General features: G+C 52.0%; 7 protein-coding genes across 7 annotated transcripts; 2 read left to right on the forward strand and 5 right to left on the reverse strand.

The window, feature by feature from the left end:
* Positions 1 to 51: 51 nt before the first annotated feature.
* On the reverse strand, positions 52 to 837 carry EDD37DRAFT_605599 (uncharacterized protein; the record flags this gene model as incomplete). The annotated part of the gene is made up of 1 exon (XM_062814823.1): positions 52 to 837. The coding sequence occupies one exon, from the start codon at positions 835 to 837 to the stop codon at positions 52 to 54; it is 786 nt and encodes a 261-aa protein (XP_062672653.1).
* Positions 838 to 1,835: 998 nt separating this feature from the next.
* EDD37DRAFT_228795 (uncharacterized protein) lies at positions 1,836 to 3,599 on the reverse strand. Its single transcript, XM_062810504.1, has one exon. The coding sequence runs from the start codon at positions 3,279 to 3,281 to the stop codon at positions 2,004 to 2,006; it is 1,278 nt and encodes a 425-aa protein (XP_062672654.1). The 5' UTR covers positions 3,282 to 3,599; the 3' UTR covers positions 1,836 to 2,003.
* Positions 3,600 to 4,198: 599 nt separating this feature from the next.
* Positions 4,199 to 4,609, reverse strand: EDD37DRAFT_605601 (uncharacterized protein; the record flags this gene model as incomplete). Its single annotated transcript, XM_062814824.1, has 2 exons — positions 4,199 to 4,381; positions 4,460 to 4,609. 2 exons carry the CDS (start codon positions 4,607 to 4,609, stop codon positions 4,199 to 4,201), a joined length of 333 nt encoding a protein of 110 aa, XP_062672655.1.
* Positions 4,610 to 5,155: 546 nt separating this feature from the next.
* EDD37DRAFT_228792 (NAD+ kinase) lies at positions 5,156 to 7,144 on the reverse strand. The gene has a single exon (XM_062810503.1). The coding sequence runs from the start codon at positions 6,905 to 6,907 to the stop codon at positions 5,516 to 5,518; it is 1,392 nt and encodes a 463-aa protein (XP_062672656.1). The 5' UTR covers positions 6,908 to 7,144; the 3' UTR covers positions 5,156 to 5,515.
* A 244-nt stretch (positions 7,145 to 7,388) lies between these two features.
* EDD37DRAFT_620569 (acyltransferase) lies at positions 7,389 to 9,103 on the forward strand. The gene has a single exon (XM_062815928.1). It carries the CDS (start codon positions 7,642 to 7,644, stop codon positions 8,899 to 8,901), a length of 1,260 nt encoding a protein of 419 aa, XP_062672657.1. The 5' UTR covers positions 7,389 to 7,641; the 3' UTR covers positions 8,902 to 9,103.
* Positions 9,104 to 9,643: 540 nt separating this feature from the next.
* EDD37DRAFT_620571 (superoxide dismutase) lies at positions 9,644 to 10,808 on the forward strand. The gene is made up of 4 exons (XM_062815929.1): positions 9,644 to 9,897; positions 10,022 to 10,201; positions 10,261 to 10,412; positions 10,465 to 10,808. The coding sequence occupies exons 1-4, from the start codon at positions 9,885 to 9,887 to the stop codon at positions 10,582 to 10,584; spliced, it is 465 nt and encodes a 154-aa protein (XP_062672658.1). The 5' UTR covers positions 9,644 to 9,884; the 3' UTR covers positions 10,585 to 10,808.
* EDD37DRAFT_620572 (CRAL-TRIO domain-containing protein) lies at positions 10,809 to 13,393 on the reverse strand. Its single transcript, XM_062815930.1, has 4 exons — positions 12,851 to 13,393; positions 12,658 to 12,799; positions 12,222 to 12,602; positions 10,809 to 12,171 (listed from the first exon to the last, which is right to left on the reverse strand). The coding sequence occupies exons 1-4, from the start codon at positions 13,096 to 13,098 to the stop codon at positions 11,092 to 11,094; spliced, it is 1,851 nt and encodes a 616-aa protein (XP_062672659.1). The 5' UTR covers positions 13,099 to 13,393; the 3' UTR covers positions 10,809 to 11,091.
* Between the last annotated feature and the right edge of the window lie 242 nt (positions 13,394 to 13,635).

Here is a 13,635-nt window from a genome sequence, read left to right on the forward strand (position 1 = left end):
GACCAAGACACCCACAAGACCTCCTCGAGCAACGCCTTCCCCATAGTACGTTCAATACGGCGCCCAACGACGGGCCTTCTCCTCCTTCCTGGCCTTTGCCGCCCTGCGGACCGCCCGACGCTCCCGCCTCTCGTTGCACTGGCGGACGACATCGCCCAGGTCCTCAGACTGGCGCCGAATGAGCGGGGCGTCCTCCTTCTCTGCATCCATCTGCGCCTGCATCTGCTCTATGGTCAGATGCTTCGCCCTAGGATCGTTGCGCCATGCATAGCCCTGGTATGCGAAGCCCCATGGTTTCTCTTCTTCGCTGTCAGTGATATCTGATTCAAGTTCATCTGGGTCTTGCATGGCTTCGGCTTTCTTTATTGGCTGTTGCTTGATGATATCGGCAGCAGCATCGCGAGCAAGGTCTGCAGAACGACGAGCAAAAGCTGCGCCGAGATCCATGGCCTTGATACCGGGAGGTTTCTCTTCGGCAAGGGCAATGGCGGACAGAATGGTCGCTGCCTCTTCGCGGGTGAACCAAGGATTATCATTTAGTGGCGGTGTGCGAATGTCGAGACCGTTCCCTGCGTGTTCTTCACCTTCGCCAGCATACTCCTCGGCTTCTCCTTCCTGTTCTTCTTCATTTGACAAATCATCCCATCCTGGAGGAAGCGTAGACGAACGAGCAGCATTGAACTTTGGTTTTGACGTAACCAAGTCGGTATCGAGTTCGAAAGCGTTGGTATCGTCGAAATCGAGATCGGAATCAGCAGCCATGTCTGGAGAACAGAAAAGCGGGGACTGAGAGAGTGTTCTGGGCATCGAATAGTGTTCGTTGCGTCGATCAGACATGATGATGGTGATTTGAGATGGTTCTTGACCATGGTCAGTGATGTTTTCAGCCTCCTGGGTCAGTATTACTTACATTTCGATCGAGAAAGAGGTTGAGAGACCCGAGGACACGGCACAGAGCAAGATCTGCTGAGGTCTGTCGTTGTTCGTTGGTGTGTTCTCGAGTTTGCGATCAGAGAGACTCTTCGTCGAGCCTTGAAAGTGCTGTGATAAGTCCAAGCTGCGAAGGATCGAGATTGCAGGCCCGGCGACGTCGACTATCCAAGAAACTGAGAAATTAGGAGACGACAGCCTCTCGAGACTTGAAGATTCGAGTGATCAGACCGCGTCTTGTTGTGTTGTTTGGGTTGATGGGTACGCAGAAGCAGCAAGGTGAATTTCAGATCCAGTTTGGGACGCCTCAGGGAGAGGATAGTCCTCGCCGACATCATTGTTTTCCGGATTGTTCTATCGCTACGCAGAATCGGAGTCGCCGACGACATAAGCGAGGGGATATTTGTCTCGGCGTTGTGTTCATGAATGTAAGAGTGCGGTTGTGTAGAAGGAAGCACACCATGTGTCGTGCGGACAAAGGCGGTCTGGGCCAGAAGTTGTGTTGGTCTGGCAGAATCAGACACATGATGAACATGCTCTTCGCAGACCCAATGGATACTTTGTCACAGGCACATTGTCTCCCGTCACCTTTGATGCCGTCAAGATTATGAGAATGGCAGTGGCTTCAATATGGTTAGGAAGTTATCCGACGATTATTGATATCACGTGATGACGAGGCTGCAGTATCTCAGGGATGTGACAGATAGACTTGGTGACAGCTAGGATTTCCGTCGGACACGAATCATTTAGACTTGATCTTCTTTCAGTCTAAATGGAATAGCCCAATACGATCATGGCATACGTTTAGCACGTATAAACGATGGAAGTAGCGGTTTGTTTCAATAATATCAATCCAGGGGTATCATTTGGCCTCGGGCCCACTTCTATTCTATCGTAAAGCACTTGTCCCAACGTGAAAGCGACCACAGCATCTCTTCTCCTCCACCTCCTCCTCCACCACCACAACCACCACCACCACCGCCGCCGCCGCCCTACCGCCGTTGCCGCTGCCGCTGCCGCTGCCACTGCCACGGGCACCATCGATGCAACGACCGGAGGCAACAGCGCAAACTTCAGCGATAGATCGCCTGATGCACGTCCTCGACATAAGCGTGGATTGCGCCATCTGGCGTCCGAATCTCACTGGTCACCCCAACGACAGGCACTGGATTGGCAACAAGCAGGCGCGGGTCGATCGGCATTGGCGCCGGCGCTGGCGCTACCACGTTGTTGACTGCCGGCTGCACGGCCGGAGCAGGTTGTTGTTGCTGTTGTTGTTGCGGTCGCTGCTGTCGCCGCTGCTGGCCAGTGCGCCTGGCAGTCTGCTGAACGCGAGCAGGGTACTGCGTTAACAAGCCCTGGACGAACTCCTCGTGAGTACGGTCGTCGATGTCGACGATGCGGCCAACTTGCACATTGCCGCCCTGGCGCCGTTCGTTCCACCAGGCTGGCTGCAAGTTGATCGGCAGCGTTGTGTAGGCGTTCGCCCCGTGTCCAAGACCCCTCAGCATTGCCAGTGTTTGCATGCGGTGCCGCAACTGCAACGTGACGAGCTGGCGGTTGGTTGGGATTGGGATCGGCATTGGAAAGGCGACGAGGAAGTGGTCTATTGGCAGGCGCGCGTCGACGTAGCCCAGGGTTCTTCGGTCGTTGGCCAGGACGGGTTGCAGGAGACGATTGTGTGGGAGGTCCACGAGCATACTGGTGTTCAGCAGGATTTGTTCTCTTGTCAACAACCCTAGCATCTCGACCTCGGTGGCCGATGGCATCTGGCGGCCTGTGTTTTGCGATGGGACATTGATTGACAAGCGAAAGCGATTGCGGCGCATGTTGAAGACATTTGGGCCTGGCATCGCTCTGTTGCCGGTGTTGATTCGGTCGAGAATGTCTCTCATCTCGACGCGTGGGTCCAGGCGCAACCACAGTTCCATCAGCATGCCTGAGACATCGAGGGCAACCCAGCGTGGCATATGCCAGAAGTATCGGATCTCTCTGCCAGTGGAGTTTGTCTCGACCTGGCCTGTCTGTTGGTTCACAAGAAGAGGTACCGGAACCTGTGCAAGGTTGTTTGGGAATGCCTCGATCTGGAAGAGTGCGGGATGAAGATTGTCTTCTGCAAGCATGTTGTATGGGTGAGCTAAGCCTTGTCTGTTGGCTGGAGGTGGAGGAATTATCTGAGCGACTCTTGTGACATTGGCGCCCGCATTGTATCCGAGTCTGTATGCAGGAAAAGCTGGGCGAGCTGGTTGATTGAGCAAAGTTGGCGGTGCTTGAATATTGGCAGGTGTTGTCCCAGCAATATCAATCACAATATGTCTGTTCAGCTGGCTCTGAGCTCTTTGTGATGCCATTTTTCCTGATTTTTTGTGGTGACTTGAGAAATACAAGTGAGGTCCTGGTGGTTCGAAGTTCGATCGAGAGTCGAGGTGATTCGACTTGCAACTTGTCGGACTTGAGGGAGCAACAATGAGACGAAGCGAGTACTCGTTTGAGGGACCACACAATGCAATGAGTTGAGAAGATGGACTTCCAAGAGTGTGAAGGGGTTTCGACTTCGGCTGGAGAAGGAATCTTCAGTGCAGCTTGGTGAATCTCGCTGTGATCGTGTGAGTTTGAATGCTCGTGAAGCTGATGAAATGAGGAGTCTCTCAGGAGTGAAGATGAAGTGTCTCTCGAGTGCAACGATGTGTATCAAGACTAAGCTGTAAAGGCTTGCGAGACTGCTGAGTTTAGGAGAGTCAATCGAGGTTCGAGAGATGATCCTTCTTGCCAACAGATTGCAGGTAGCGGCAGAGGAGATTGTTGTTTGCAAGTCGCAGGCAGTTGTCGTACTCTCGGTTGGTGAATTTCATTGCTGCGGACTGCCTTTCTGCCAGACCTCGAAAGTGAATGCTGCGTCTTCGAAGTTTCGCAAGGCGGAGCAGAACCGAGACTCTCAGTTCACTTTTGCCGACTGACATTGTTGTCGTCCTCAGAAGGTGAGCGTAGATGAAGACATCCGTCGTCCTCTCATGCCACTGCGCAGAGCCATTTCAGGAGCCATGTTTCGATTCTATTCAGCATCGACATTCCCTGGTTGCTTTCGAGCAAGACTTGAATGACTCTCCGAGTAGTGACTCGGTCGTAGAGTCACTGGCGGAAGGTGTCGATTCTGCTCTCCCTCATAATCCGAGCAATACTGGATGGACGATTGGGTCAAGAACAGTTTGTTACCTACCTCAGGAGTCCTTTCTTGTTCGGGAGCCATGATTCGGCCTGTTGTTCTTGGTCACCATGGAGATGCTCGAATATCTAGCTCGTGCTCTTCTTCCTTGAGACGGATGTAGTTTTGGAGAATCTGGACGTTGTACTCAAGCCGGGCGATGGTTGCTCGGTCTCGTGCTTCTGTTTCGCGGCACGCCCGATGCATGTCGAGATCGCTCAAGCCGAATTCTTGGAATGGGACGGCTTGCTGTGCATAGCTCGGATCGTTGAGGTTGGCTGCTGACAGGATGTGGACTCCACGGCATCATCGGTGTCATTCTCATACAGGCCAAACCTTCTTCGGCCTCAGCCCAGCCTCAGCCCAGTCGTCCTCGTTCATGCCAGTGGCATTCAACTCGTATTCCCTCATTCCAGCATTGGTAGGTCTGTCAACGTTGAGGTACTCGCCTGGTGCCTCAGCAAGCACCTCTCCCATTCCCTCAACAAGCGTCTATTCCATTCCTCCAACGAAGTCATATGCCGGATACAAGGCGTTGTTGTCAATGATCTGCGCGCCATCATTGACTGCGGTGCCTGGTTCCGGTCGACCGTCTGGTCGAAGCTCCATCGCCAGTGAGGCTCTTGTTCCGCTTTCTCCTCTTGGCCAGCGTCGGACTCGTTGACGTCCTTTTCCCATTGGTTGTCATGACTGCCGTCAGCGGATGAGATGTCCCCGTGACCTCATATCGGCGCTAGATCACTTGCACAGCGCTTTGTCTCTCGGTGCTTATGCTGGTCGTGGCGAATGAAAGGGTTAATTTATATATTTTTATGGTGCAAAGAGCCGGCTTATGGAGGTTCACTGCTTCTTAAGCAGTGACACCCATTGCCTGCGCTCAAAGCCCGGATGATGGCGGATGCGCTGAAGTGGATGCCATCTTGTGACGGTGATACATGTGGCCGCATGTATGCTGCTGGGTTTGCCATGTCATGCTCGATCGCCCCAGCTTGACACATTATCGGGCACATTCCTCTAGCAGTTCGAAGAGAACGATCAAGGACATGCTGGGTGACGCTCACGTCTCCTCTGCAGAAGGGTAACCCGCAAAGTGGCTCTGTCACAATTGGACAAGAGACTCAAGGTGTCGAGAGGAAGAAGAAGCCCATGTTGCTATGCGACGAGACACTGAGTACAACTTGAGAGACCATGACGCCCAGTACTATCCATGCTGAACTGGATCGGTAAGGCTCTGATGTGGCTCGTCTGGTTTGCCCTGTGATGCAACGGCAATGGCATCGAAAGCGATCCCAGACCTTGATGCCATAGTGGTAGGGATGCTTTCACAAGCATTGCAGCGCGATCGTTGCTTGATCGGGAGTGGAAGTGTGTTGAGTGCTGTTCTCATCTTTCTTCGCCAAATGGATAGTTGAACTTCAACAGGCCATTCAGACCACCAACCCATCCATCATCTGACTCAGTGCCTGCACTAGCTCCTCGCATGATGCAGGGAATACCGGCCACAAATCCATCAGTCTCGGTCTTGATTTCTTCTCCTGAGACACGCAATTCTGTTCCAACACCGATGCCCTCTCTTCTTCTCACCCCGTCGATGCTGACTTCGACTTCTCGACCTCTGTTCTTCTCACTCAACTTCAAAGTGATCGGTGTGGTGGCTGGCAGGACGAGAGGGCGAAAGCTCAAGCTTCGAGGACAGATCGGTGTAAGGAGCAAAGAAGATACGAGAGGGTGAATGATGCTTCCACCCGAGCTGAGACTGTACGCTGTGCTGCCAGTTGGAGTCGAGATAATCATGCCGTCTGCCACTGCTTCGGTGAGGAAGCGGCCACCAACATATACCTCCATGATGGCAAGGTGCGGATCTCGGCCTCTGTGAAGGATGACTTCATTCATTGCATGTGTGTCGTGCAGGGTGTCCCCATTGCTGCTAAGCTGGTTGTCCTCAGGGTCGAAGATAGCTACCTTGAGCCGTTGTCGTACAAGGACTCTTGCCCCTCTTGCCTGACCCATGCTCTTTCCTCGTGCCGATGACCAGCCGGTATGGTCACCTTTGGCACCTGTTGATGATGGCCCTTCGATGACAGAATGTCTCTCTGAGGTGGCGCCTGACATGTATGTCTCGCGAAAAGCTCGTTTGTATTCGGAAATTTTCCACTCGCTCAGAAAACCAAGCGTGCCCATGCTGAACGAGAGTATCGGCGGTACTTTGGAGGATGTGGCGAAAAGAGAGGCAGCGTGCAGGATCGTTCCATCGCCACCAAATGTTACAACAAGATCGACTTTATCGTGGTACTGTGGTTTCGGATCTGCTGAATCTGTGGGACCGAAGTGGTCAAAGTTCAAGTTGTCGCCAATCTCAGATGATACTCGAGCTTCAAGGAGAATGTTGACTTCTGGGTAGGTGGACTTGACATGCTTGCCGAACTCTTTGAGAGCTTCTGTTGACTCTTCTGAGCAGTCCTTCTTTATCAACAAAAGATTTCTCGGTGGTTGATACCATTCAAGGGAGAGAGGTTCTTTGGCTGGAGCTTCCTTTAAATAGAAGTTTGTACGAGGGGGCAACGCGTTAAGTAACAGTCGTTTTGCGTTCAACCTGGTCGAGCTGAAGGCGCGGGCGCGCCCATCGTGCGATGGATGAATCCAGACCTGTCTGGATCGCACAAAGTGTTGTATCACTTTGTTCTTAGGACGGAACGCAGAGCTTGTTGGGCTGAGAAGAGGGCATATTGTTTGTGAAGACAGTGCCTTACGTTTGACAAAGAGCACTGCTGACATTTTATACTGCTGGATGAGGCAACAAGAGATGGCCCTGGGCTGTGAGGATTTCAAGGTTCGTGACAGATCTGTGGGCTGTCTTTTCCTTGCCGCGCCAGAATCAGAGGCTCGGTGAGACAGAATGTGAAAGGGTCATATGACCTGTTCGTCCAGACCTGGTATTGCACCCATTGTCGACGATGAGATGGTCCGCCATGACATGGAAGAGCAAACATCAGATTGTGAAGCAAGTTGAGGTACAAATCATGATGTCACGTGCTTATCAGGAGTGCTTAGTCATTCAGCCTCGGTCAAATTGGTCAAGCTTTGAATCCCTGTTCTAGGGCACTGGCATTGCGGGCACTTAGGCACCCGTAAAAGAGACTTTCCTTTGACTCCGGGCACCCGGTGGCCCCTCCACTGAAATGGCCCCATGAACCACCGCATCATCCGTGCCTGCGCACGAGATCGATATCTAACATCGATTCAGCCAGCCTTGACCACTTCTTTCCCCAAGGCACACTTGCATTTCGTATCTCGTGTTGCCCTCATTGCTTTGCATTCTTGCATTCCGCCATTCGCCCTACTTCCGTTGCGCTGTCCTCTTTCCTACCCTTGTTTGCAGATTGATGAGCCGGACCCAACTATCTATCCTCCGCCCGCCGTCCTCTCCAGGCTGACTGTCCCACAAATGGAAAAGGCCTTATAGACTACACCTGCAACCCTCTTTCCTTCTTCTCGTATATACAATCATAATGCCAGACGATACCCTCAGAAAGCGCAATACGCAGTCTTTGATCAGTGACATTTACAAGACGGATGAAGCAGACAGCGCAGTGGAAACGAAAGAGCACCCTGCAGGGGAGATCAAGTATGGGACATGGGCTCAGGTTGTTCGCGCTCTGCTGCTCCTGACGTGGTTCAACGGCACCTGCATCGCGATACACGTCACACAATTCTTGGGGGCGCCTTTGTATTTGTGGAATAGAGACCTCTACTATGCATACATGGCATTGACGAAGCAGTCCTTCGGGATCGTGGGTGTCGCTGGCACGCGCTGGTTTTCACCTACGAAATTCCGTGTCAGTTGGGACAAGGAGCTGAGAGGCCAGTTCCACAAGACCACTTCAGGAAGACTAGAAACGTCCTTCCCAGAGCGTATGGTCTGCGTCTCTAATCACCAGGTCTACACCGAATGGCTGTATCTTTGGTGGATTGCGTACACGAGTAGGATGCACGGACACATCTTCATCATCCTGAAAGAGTCACTCAAGTATGTCCCTCTTCTGGGGCCGGGCATGATGTTCTATGGCTTCATTTTCATGGCTCGCAAATGGGAAAAGGACCAAGCCCGTCTCAAATACCGTCTGGAGAAGTTGAAAACACGCCACAGTGGTCCAATGTCTGGCTCTCAAGGGCTCGATCCCATGTGGCTGTTGGTCTTCCCAGAAGGCACGAATTTATCAGCCAATACCAGGAAAGCGAGCGTCAAATGGGCTGAGAAGCAGCATATTCCTGACACGAGGCACCTGCTACTTCCACGGAGTACTGGTCTTTTCTTTATCCTTCAACAGTTGAAAGGTACAGTAGATTGGGTTTATGACTGTACAATTGCGTACGAAGGAACACCGAAAGGGGCCTATGCTCCGGAACTCTTCACGATTCGGACGACTTATCTGCAAGGACGACCGCCCAAATGTGTCAACATGTATTGGCGTCGGTTTGCCGTTTCATCCATCCCGCTCAGCGACCAGGCGCATTTTGAACAGTGGCTGTTAGAACGCTGGCGGGAGAAGGATGACTTGCTCGAGCAGTGGTACAATACTGGACGATTTCCAGCCGATGTCGAAGCAGCAGATTCTGGGAAAGGGGTTTCCAAGGATGGGTTCATCGAGACAGAGATGACTCTCAACAACTGGATGGAAATCGGACAGATCTTTGTGGTGTTGGCCTCTGCCGCACTCATGGTCAACGTGGCCTTGAAGTTTGTCGGGATTTTCAAGACCTTGAAATGAAGGCATACATGCTATGAATGGGCGTTTACCAATGAAGGCGCTTTGATGTTGCAGCATAGCTTGAGGCCAGGCGTTGACTGGGCGGACGGGTCGACCATGAGTCGCGACTCTTCCCCGTGCGAATCGATCCTGGTCATGACATGAGTTTTCTCATAGATCTTTGGACATAGACACAGCAATTCATCTTTCGTTGTGCACACTGCTACAACTTTATCGTCGACACATCATCCCAGGAATGTGCAGACGCGTAGATCAGATGCTATAGTATGAATCGCAGAATTCAGGAGTTGCTTCCACAACAGTCCCATATTCATCAACAGACTTCACCTTGGGTACGTACTCGCCTGGATGCTTTGCATGATTGTATGTGGCTAGCTCATGAGTGTCGAGCTTCCTAGGTATGCTATAACTGGCATCTCGCCGAGCAAAAACCCACATAGGCGGGCTATTCCGGACACGACCATCTCCGCGATATTGTCATCGACTCGTGTCGATTTGCGTGCTCTTGCCGTGTAGAATATGCCATTTGGGGTATGAGTGTCTTGCCCAAAATACAGCAGGTGTGTCGACTGCAAAGGATTACTACTAGGAAGATTGAAGGCCTAGGTCTAAATAATCGCAGTATCTTCGGAGCCTCGGGTGATTCAAATGACATCTACTGGTGACAAGTGGAGGGGTTGAAGGGCCTAAAGGTGGGGAAGTATTTGCAGGAACCCCTCCATTGCTTCATCGTACAGGACCACAAGTACCTACAGGCCAGTGTACGGAAATGGAGATTGTATAGCTCCTGCTCCTGCTTGCCGTTTGTTCGGTGCAATTCCATCATCGAAACCGACTCCACTACTGCCATTGTGAAGATTACACCTTCTACTCTACTCCAACTCTCTTCTCTTCCCTTTTCTCTCTTTCTTTGTAAACAACCTCTATCAAATCACTTCTTGTACATCCATCATCTTCCGTACAAACTCAATCAAACCGTCAAAATGGTCAAAGCAGGTGAGTCCACTCTATGCACCATCCACGCAACCACAGCAGCTGCAAGACTCCTTCCCTCTGTTTTGTCAGCATCAATCTGTCCGCACAACCAGGATGAAGTAGCTGACTTGCGCCATCTTTACAGTTGCCGTCCTCCGAGGAGACTCCAAGGTTACCGGACAAGTGACCTTCGAGCAAACCTCCGAGTCATCCCCCACCACCATCACCTGGGACATCTCTGGCCACGACGCCAATGCCGAGCGGGGCATGCACATTCATCAATTCGGTGACAACACCAACGGCTGCACCAGCGCTGGCCCTCACTGTATGTCATGAAATGCCAAAAGATGTGGAAGAATACCGAGCTGACATACTCGGCTCCAGACAACCCCCATGGCAAGACCCACGGTGCCCCGACCGACGAGGTCCGCCATGTTGGTGACCTCGGCAACTTCAAGACCGATGGTCAAGGAAACGCCAAGGGCAACCACAGCGACAGCTTCATCAAGCTCATTGGCGAGCACAGCGTTCTCGGAGTATGTCTACAACTGCACAAATTGCAATAAGATACTGACAAACCATTCACAGCGAACCATCGTCGTCCACGCCGGTACTGATGACCTCGGAAAGGGCGGGAACGAGGAGTCCAAGAAGACCGGCAACGCTGGCCCTCGACCTGCCTGCGGTGTCATCGGCATTGCCGCATAAATATGAAATTTTATGATCAAAACCAAGGATTCAGGTACATAATGTCTGAGGATGTTGTAAGCACAGTACCTGAAACGTGGGGGCTACCGATAGCCTTGCGCGAAGAACAAGAACCTCAATGTGTTGCATGGAGACACCGGACATATGCTCGTGGGTTATTGGGGCATGATGAGATGATAAGACTAGCAATAAATACCAAAAAGCTCATCTAACCAACCGTACTCAATCCCTGCATGGTTTCTCATGAACGATCTCAATCAAATGGATATTGTGCGTAATAACATGTTACTGTACGATCTTCCCCGTGCAATGCAATCTCGTTCCGTGATCCATTCAAAGCCGAAACATCAAAACCAAAAGTGCCTGTGACACAGCCAACGATTTAATATAGGTATACTCAAGACCGTCACATTCAGTCATGCATGCGCTTTTGCAAACAACCAGAACCAAACAGAGCATAAGTCAAGCAACCAGACAACATCAACACAGACCGGCCTCAGGCCGTTCCTAAATTTCTGCCGCCGTAACAAACCTCTCAATATGTGGCCTTTGAGCAATACTGACACCAGCACCAGCATCCGCCAGAGCAAGTCGTTCCGTCTCAATAGCCAGGCCTTTCGACGGATCACTCGCCACCGTGACCTCCGGGTGCCCACCTGCATGACCGTTCGCGGAGGCTGGGATGACTGAAACAGATTCGCCCTGCAATTTTTCCACAATGGCTTTTGTCATGAGCACGGCGTGCGCGGGGACAGGGCCGGGTTGAGGTTGTGCTGGGGCATGATCATATACTTGGGGTGGCGCTTGCGTAGTGGGAGTTGGGGCGATATACGATTCTGACGGTGCTGGAGCTGCAGATGGTGCTGGTGCTGGAGCTGATGATGTAACTGAAGCGTACAGAGAACCGCCGGTCAGAGGATGCGCATGAGGTTGGGCAGAAGGTTGACTCGTCTCCCTTTCAGTGACGGCAGGCGGTTGGTCGATAGGATGTGAAGTCTCCTTTTGGATGATGGTAGCCGCTGTGGCGCCACCACCCGCCGCAAGGGCGGCCTCTTCAGCGCGGTGATGCGGCTCGGCCGTGCCATTCGCTTGCTGTGATTGATGGTGGTGATGGCTGTGGTGATTGTGGTGGCTGTGGTGATGTTGCGTTTGAGGCGCCTCATTATGATTTGCCTGCGACTTCGACATCGTCTTTTCGGGATGGACTGGAATCGCGGTGTAATCGGCCGCGTAGACAACAGGCTGCAACTTCTGCACTTCAGCGTCTGGTGTTCTGATCTTGCCCTTCTCCGATCCAACAACTACCCTGCGCCCGCTGAGCCACAGACACGGACCCTTTACCCAACCTTTATTGCCGTCCTTCTCGACAGCAGCGCGCGTCTCTGCGTCCAAATGAGGCAGATTTCCCCATTCCCACTCGAGCTCACCGCCGTACCGTTTAGGGATGTCCCTCAACTCCATGTACTTGGAGAGAGTCGGCTTGACGTCATGCTTACTGAGGATGAAGATTTTGGAAACTGTCACGGGATCGAACCACCTTTTGATCCAGCCCCATACTGTTGGGAAGAAGGAGGGAGCACCGATTATCTGGGTTTCATGTCAATTCAGAGAACCTGCTGCCAACGGAAGATACGTACAAATATTCTGTCCAGTGTCTCTGGATAATGCGCAGTAGCAAGGACACTAGCATCTTGCATGTGCTGTTTGAGATTCCAGAATTGAGTTAGGCCGACACCTTGGATGTCGACAATGTTTGTCGAATTCGTGACGGGGACTTCAGGGTTCGGTCGATCTAGCGACGAAACCAGGGGAAGGACAAAGGTCAGGAGGTTTTGGTACAATGCGAATAGAGGTAGTAATTTGGCCGGAGTTTGGAGGTTCTTGTGGTATGGCAGACTGTCCTTGTAGGCCTGAGTCTCTTTCTGGTACTTGGACACACTTTTGCTGTCGAGGCCTTTGATCACGTAGACGTAGATGGGGATACCTCTCTTGTCACGGTGACCGGTCCATTGAGGATACTGTCCGAGTTGTTAGCTCTCCAACGTTGTGGTGGCTCTCGTGGCGCAAACTCACCATTAATCGTGCCCTCTCATAGGCTTCGACATCGAAATGATCGTAGAGCTCTTCGACGCGTTCTTCCTTCAGCCATTTCTCGTGGTCGGTGAATTGACCGATCGCACCGCTGATATCGAACTTCCGGGCGCGGAGATATCGTCTGAAGCACAGTCAGCGCAGGTTCGGGGGTCTCTCGTCGCACAAGACATACACCAGTGTACCGTCATCGTGGCTGGGTTTGCCATTGACTCCATTGGGTGTCCACCATCCTCCTTTTTCTAGTTGTCTCTTGAATTCCTGAAGCTTCTCTTCCTGAACCGGCGTTAGGTGATTTATCGTGCCGGTCAATGGGTCTGCTGTTGTCGTTCTCGATAGCGTTGGCGAGTTCGCTGGGATAGTCTGTTCTGAGATATGCGACTGTTGCGATTGGCCCGTCATGGTTCTATGGAGTTGGCTCATCTCGTGCGGCGCCTGGCTTTGACCATGCAACGCGGGTATATATGGTTTGGTGGCAGCGATGTTCACTCGCAGATCAATGTCGCAGCAGCACAAGAGAGGTGGGCAGATTAAGGAGAAATGCTCAGCAGACTGTAAAGCATACAAACCAACAGGACTGGGTGTGTAGAAAAGTGTAGCGCAGATTAATGACACCAGGCTGGTAGAGAGCAACGGCCACTCCGTACGAGAAAGTCTATGTCGGCAAAGTCAGCACGCCGAGGACAAATGGACCGTGATCGGTCGAATGCTGAGATATGATTGCATGGAAAAAGGTGTCAGCGGGCTGTCGCTGATATCATCTATTTATTCGCGATGCACAAAAGATGCAATGCAGAACCACAATCGTTCCCGTACCCGGCCCCTCGGGCGGCAAAGGCATAAATTCAGGCCGACTATCCATCCACTTCTTGAATCAGAGCGTCGATTATGATCCCTTTCCATGGCAATCCTTCACTGTCGTCATGAAGTAACTACTAGTACTAGTAATGCTCTTAGTAC

Source organism: Exophiala viscosa (assembly GCF_022695815.1).
Source record: "Exophiala viscosa unplaced genomic scaffold EDD37scaffold_2, whole genome shotgun sequence".
Taxonomy (NCBI): Eukaryota; Fungi; Ascomycota; class Eurotiomycetes; order Chaetothyriales; family Herpotrichiellaceae; genus Exophiala; species Exophiala viscosa.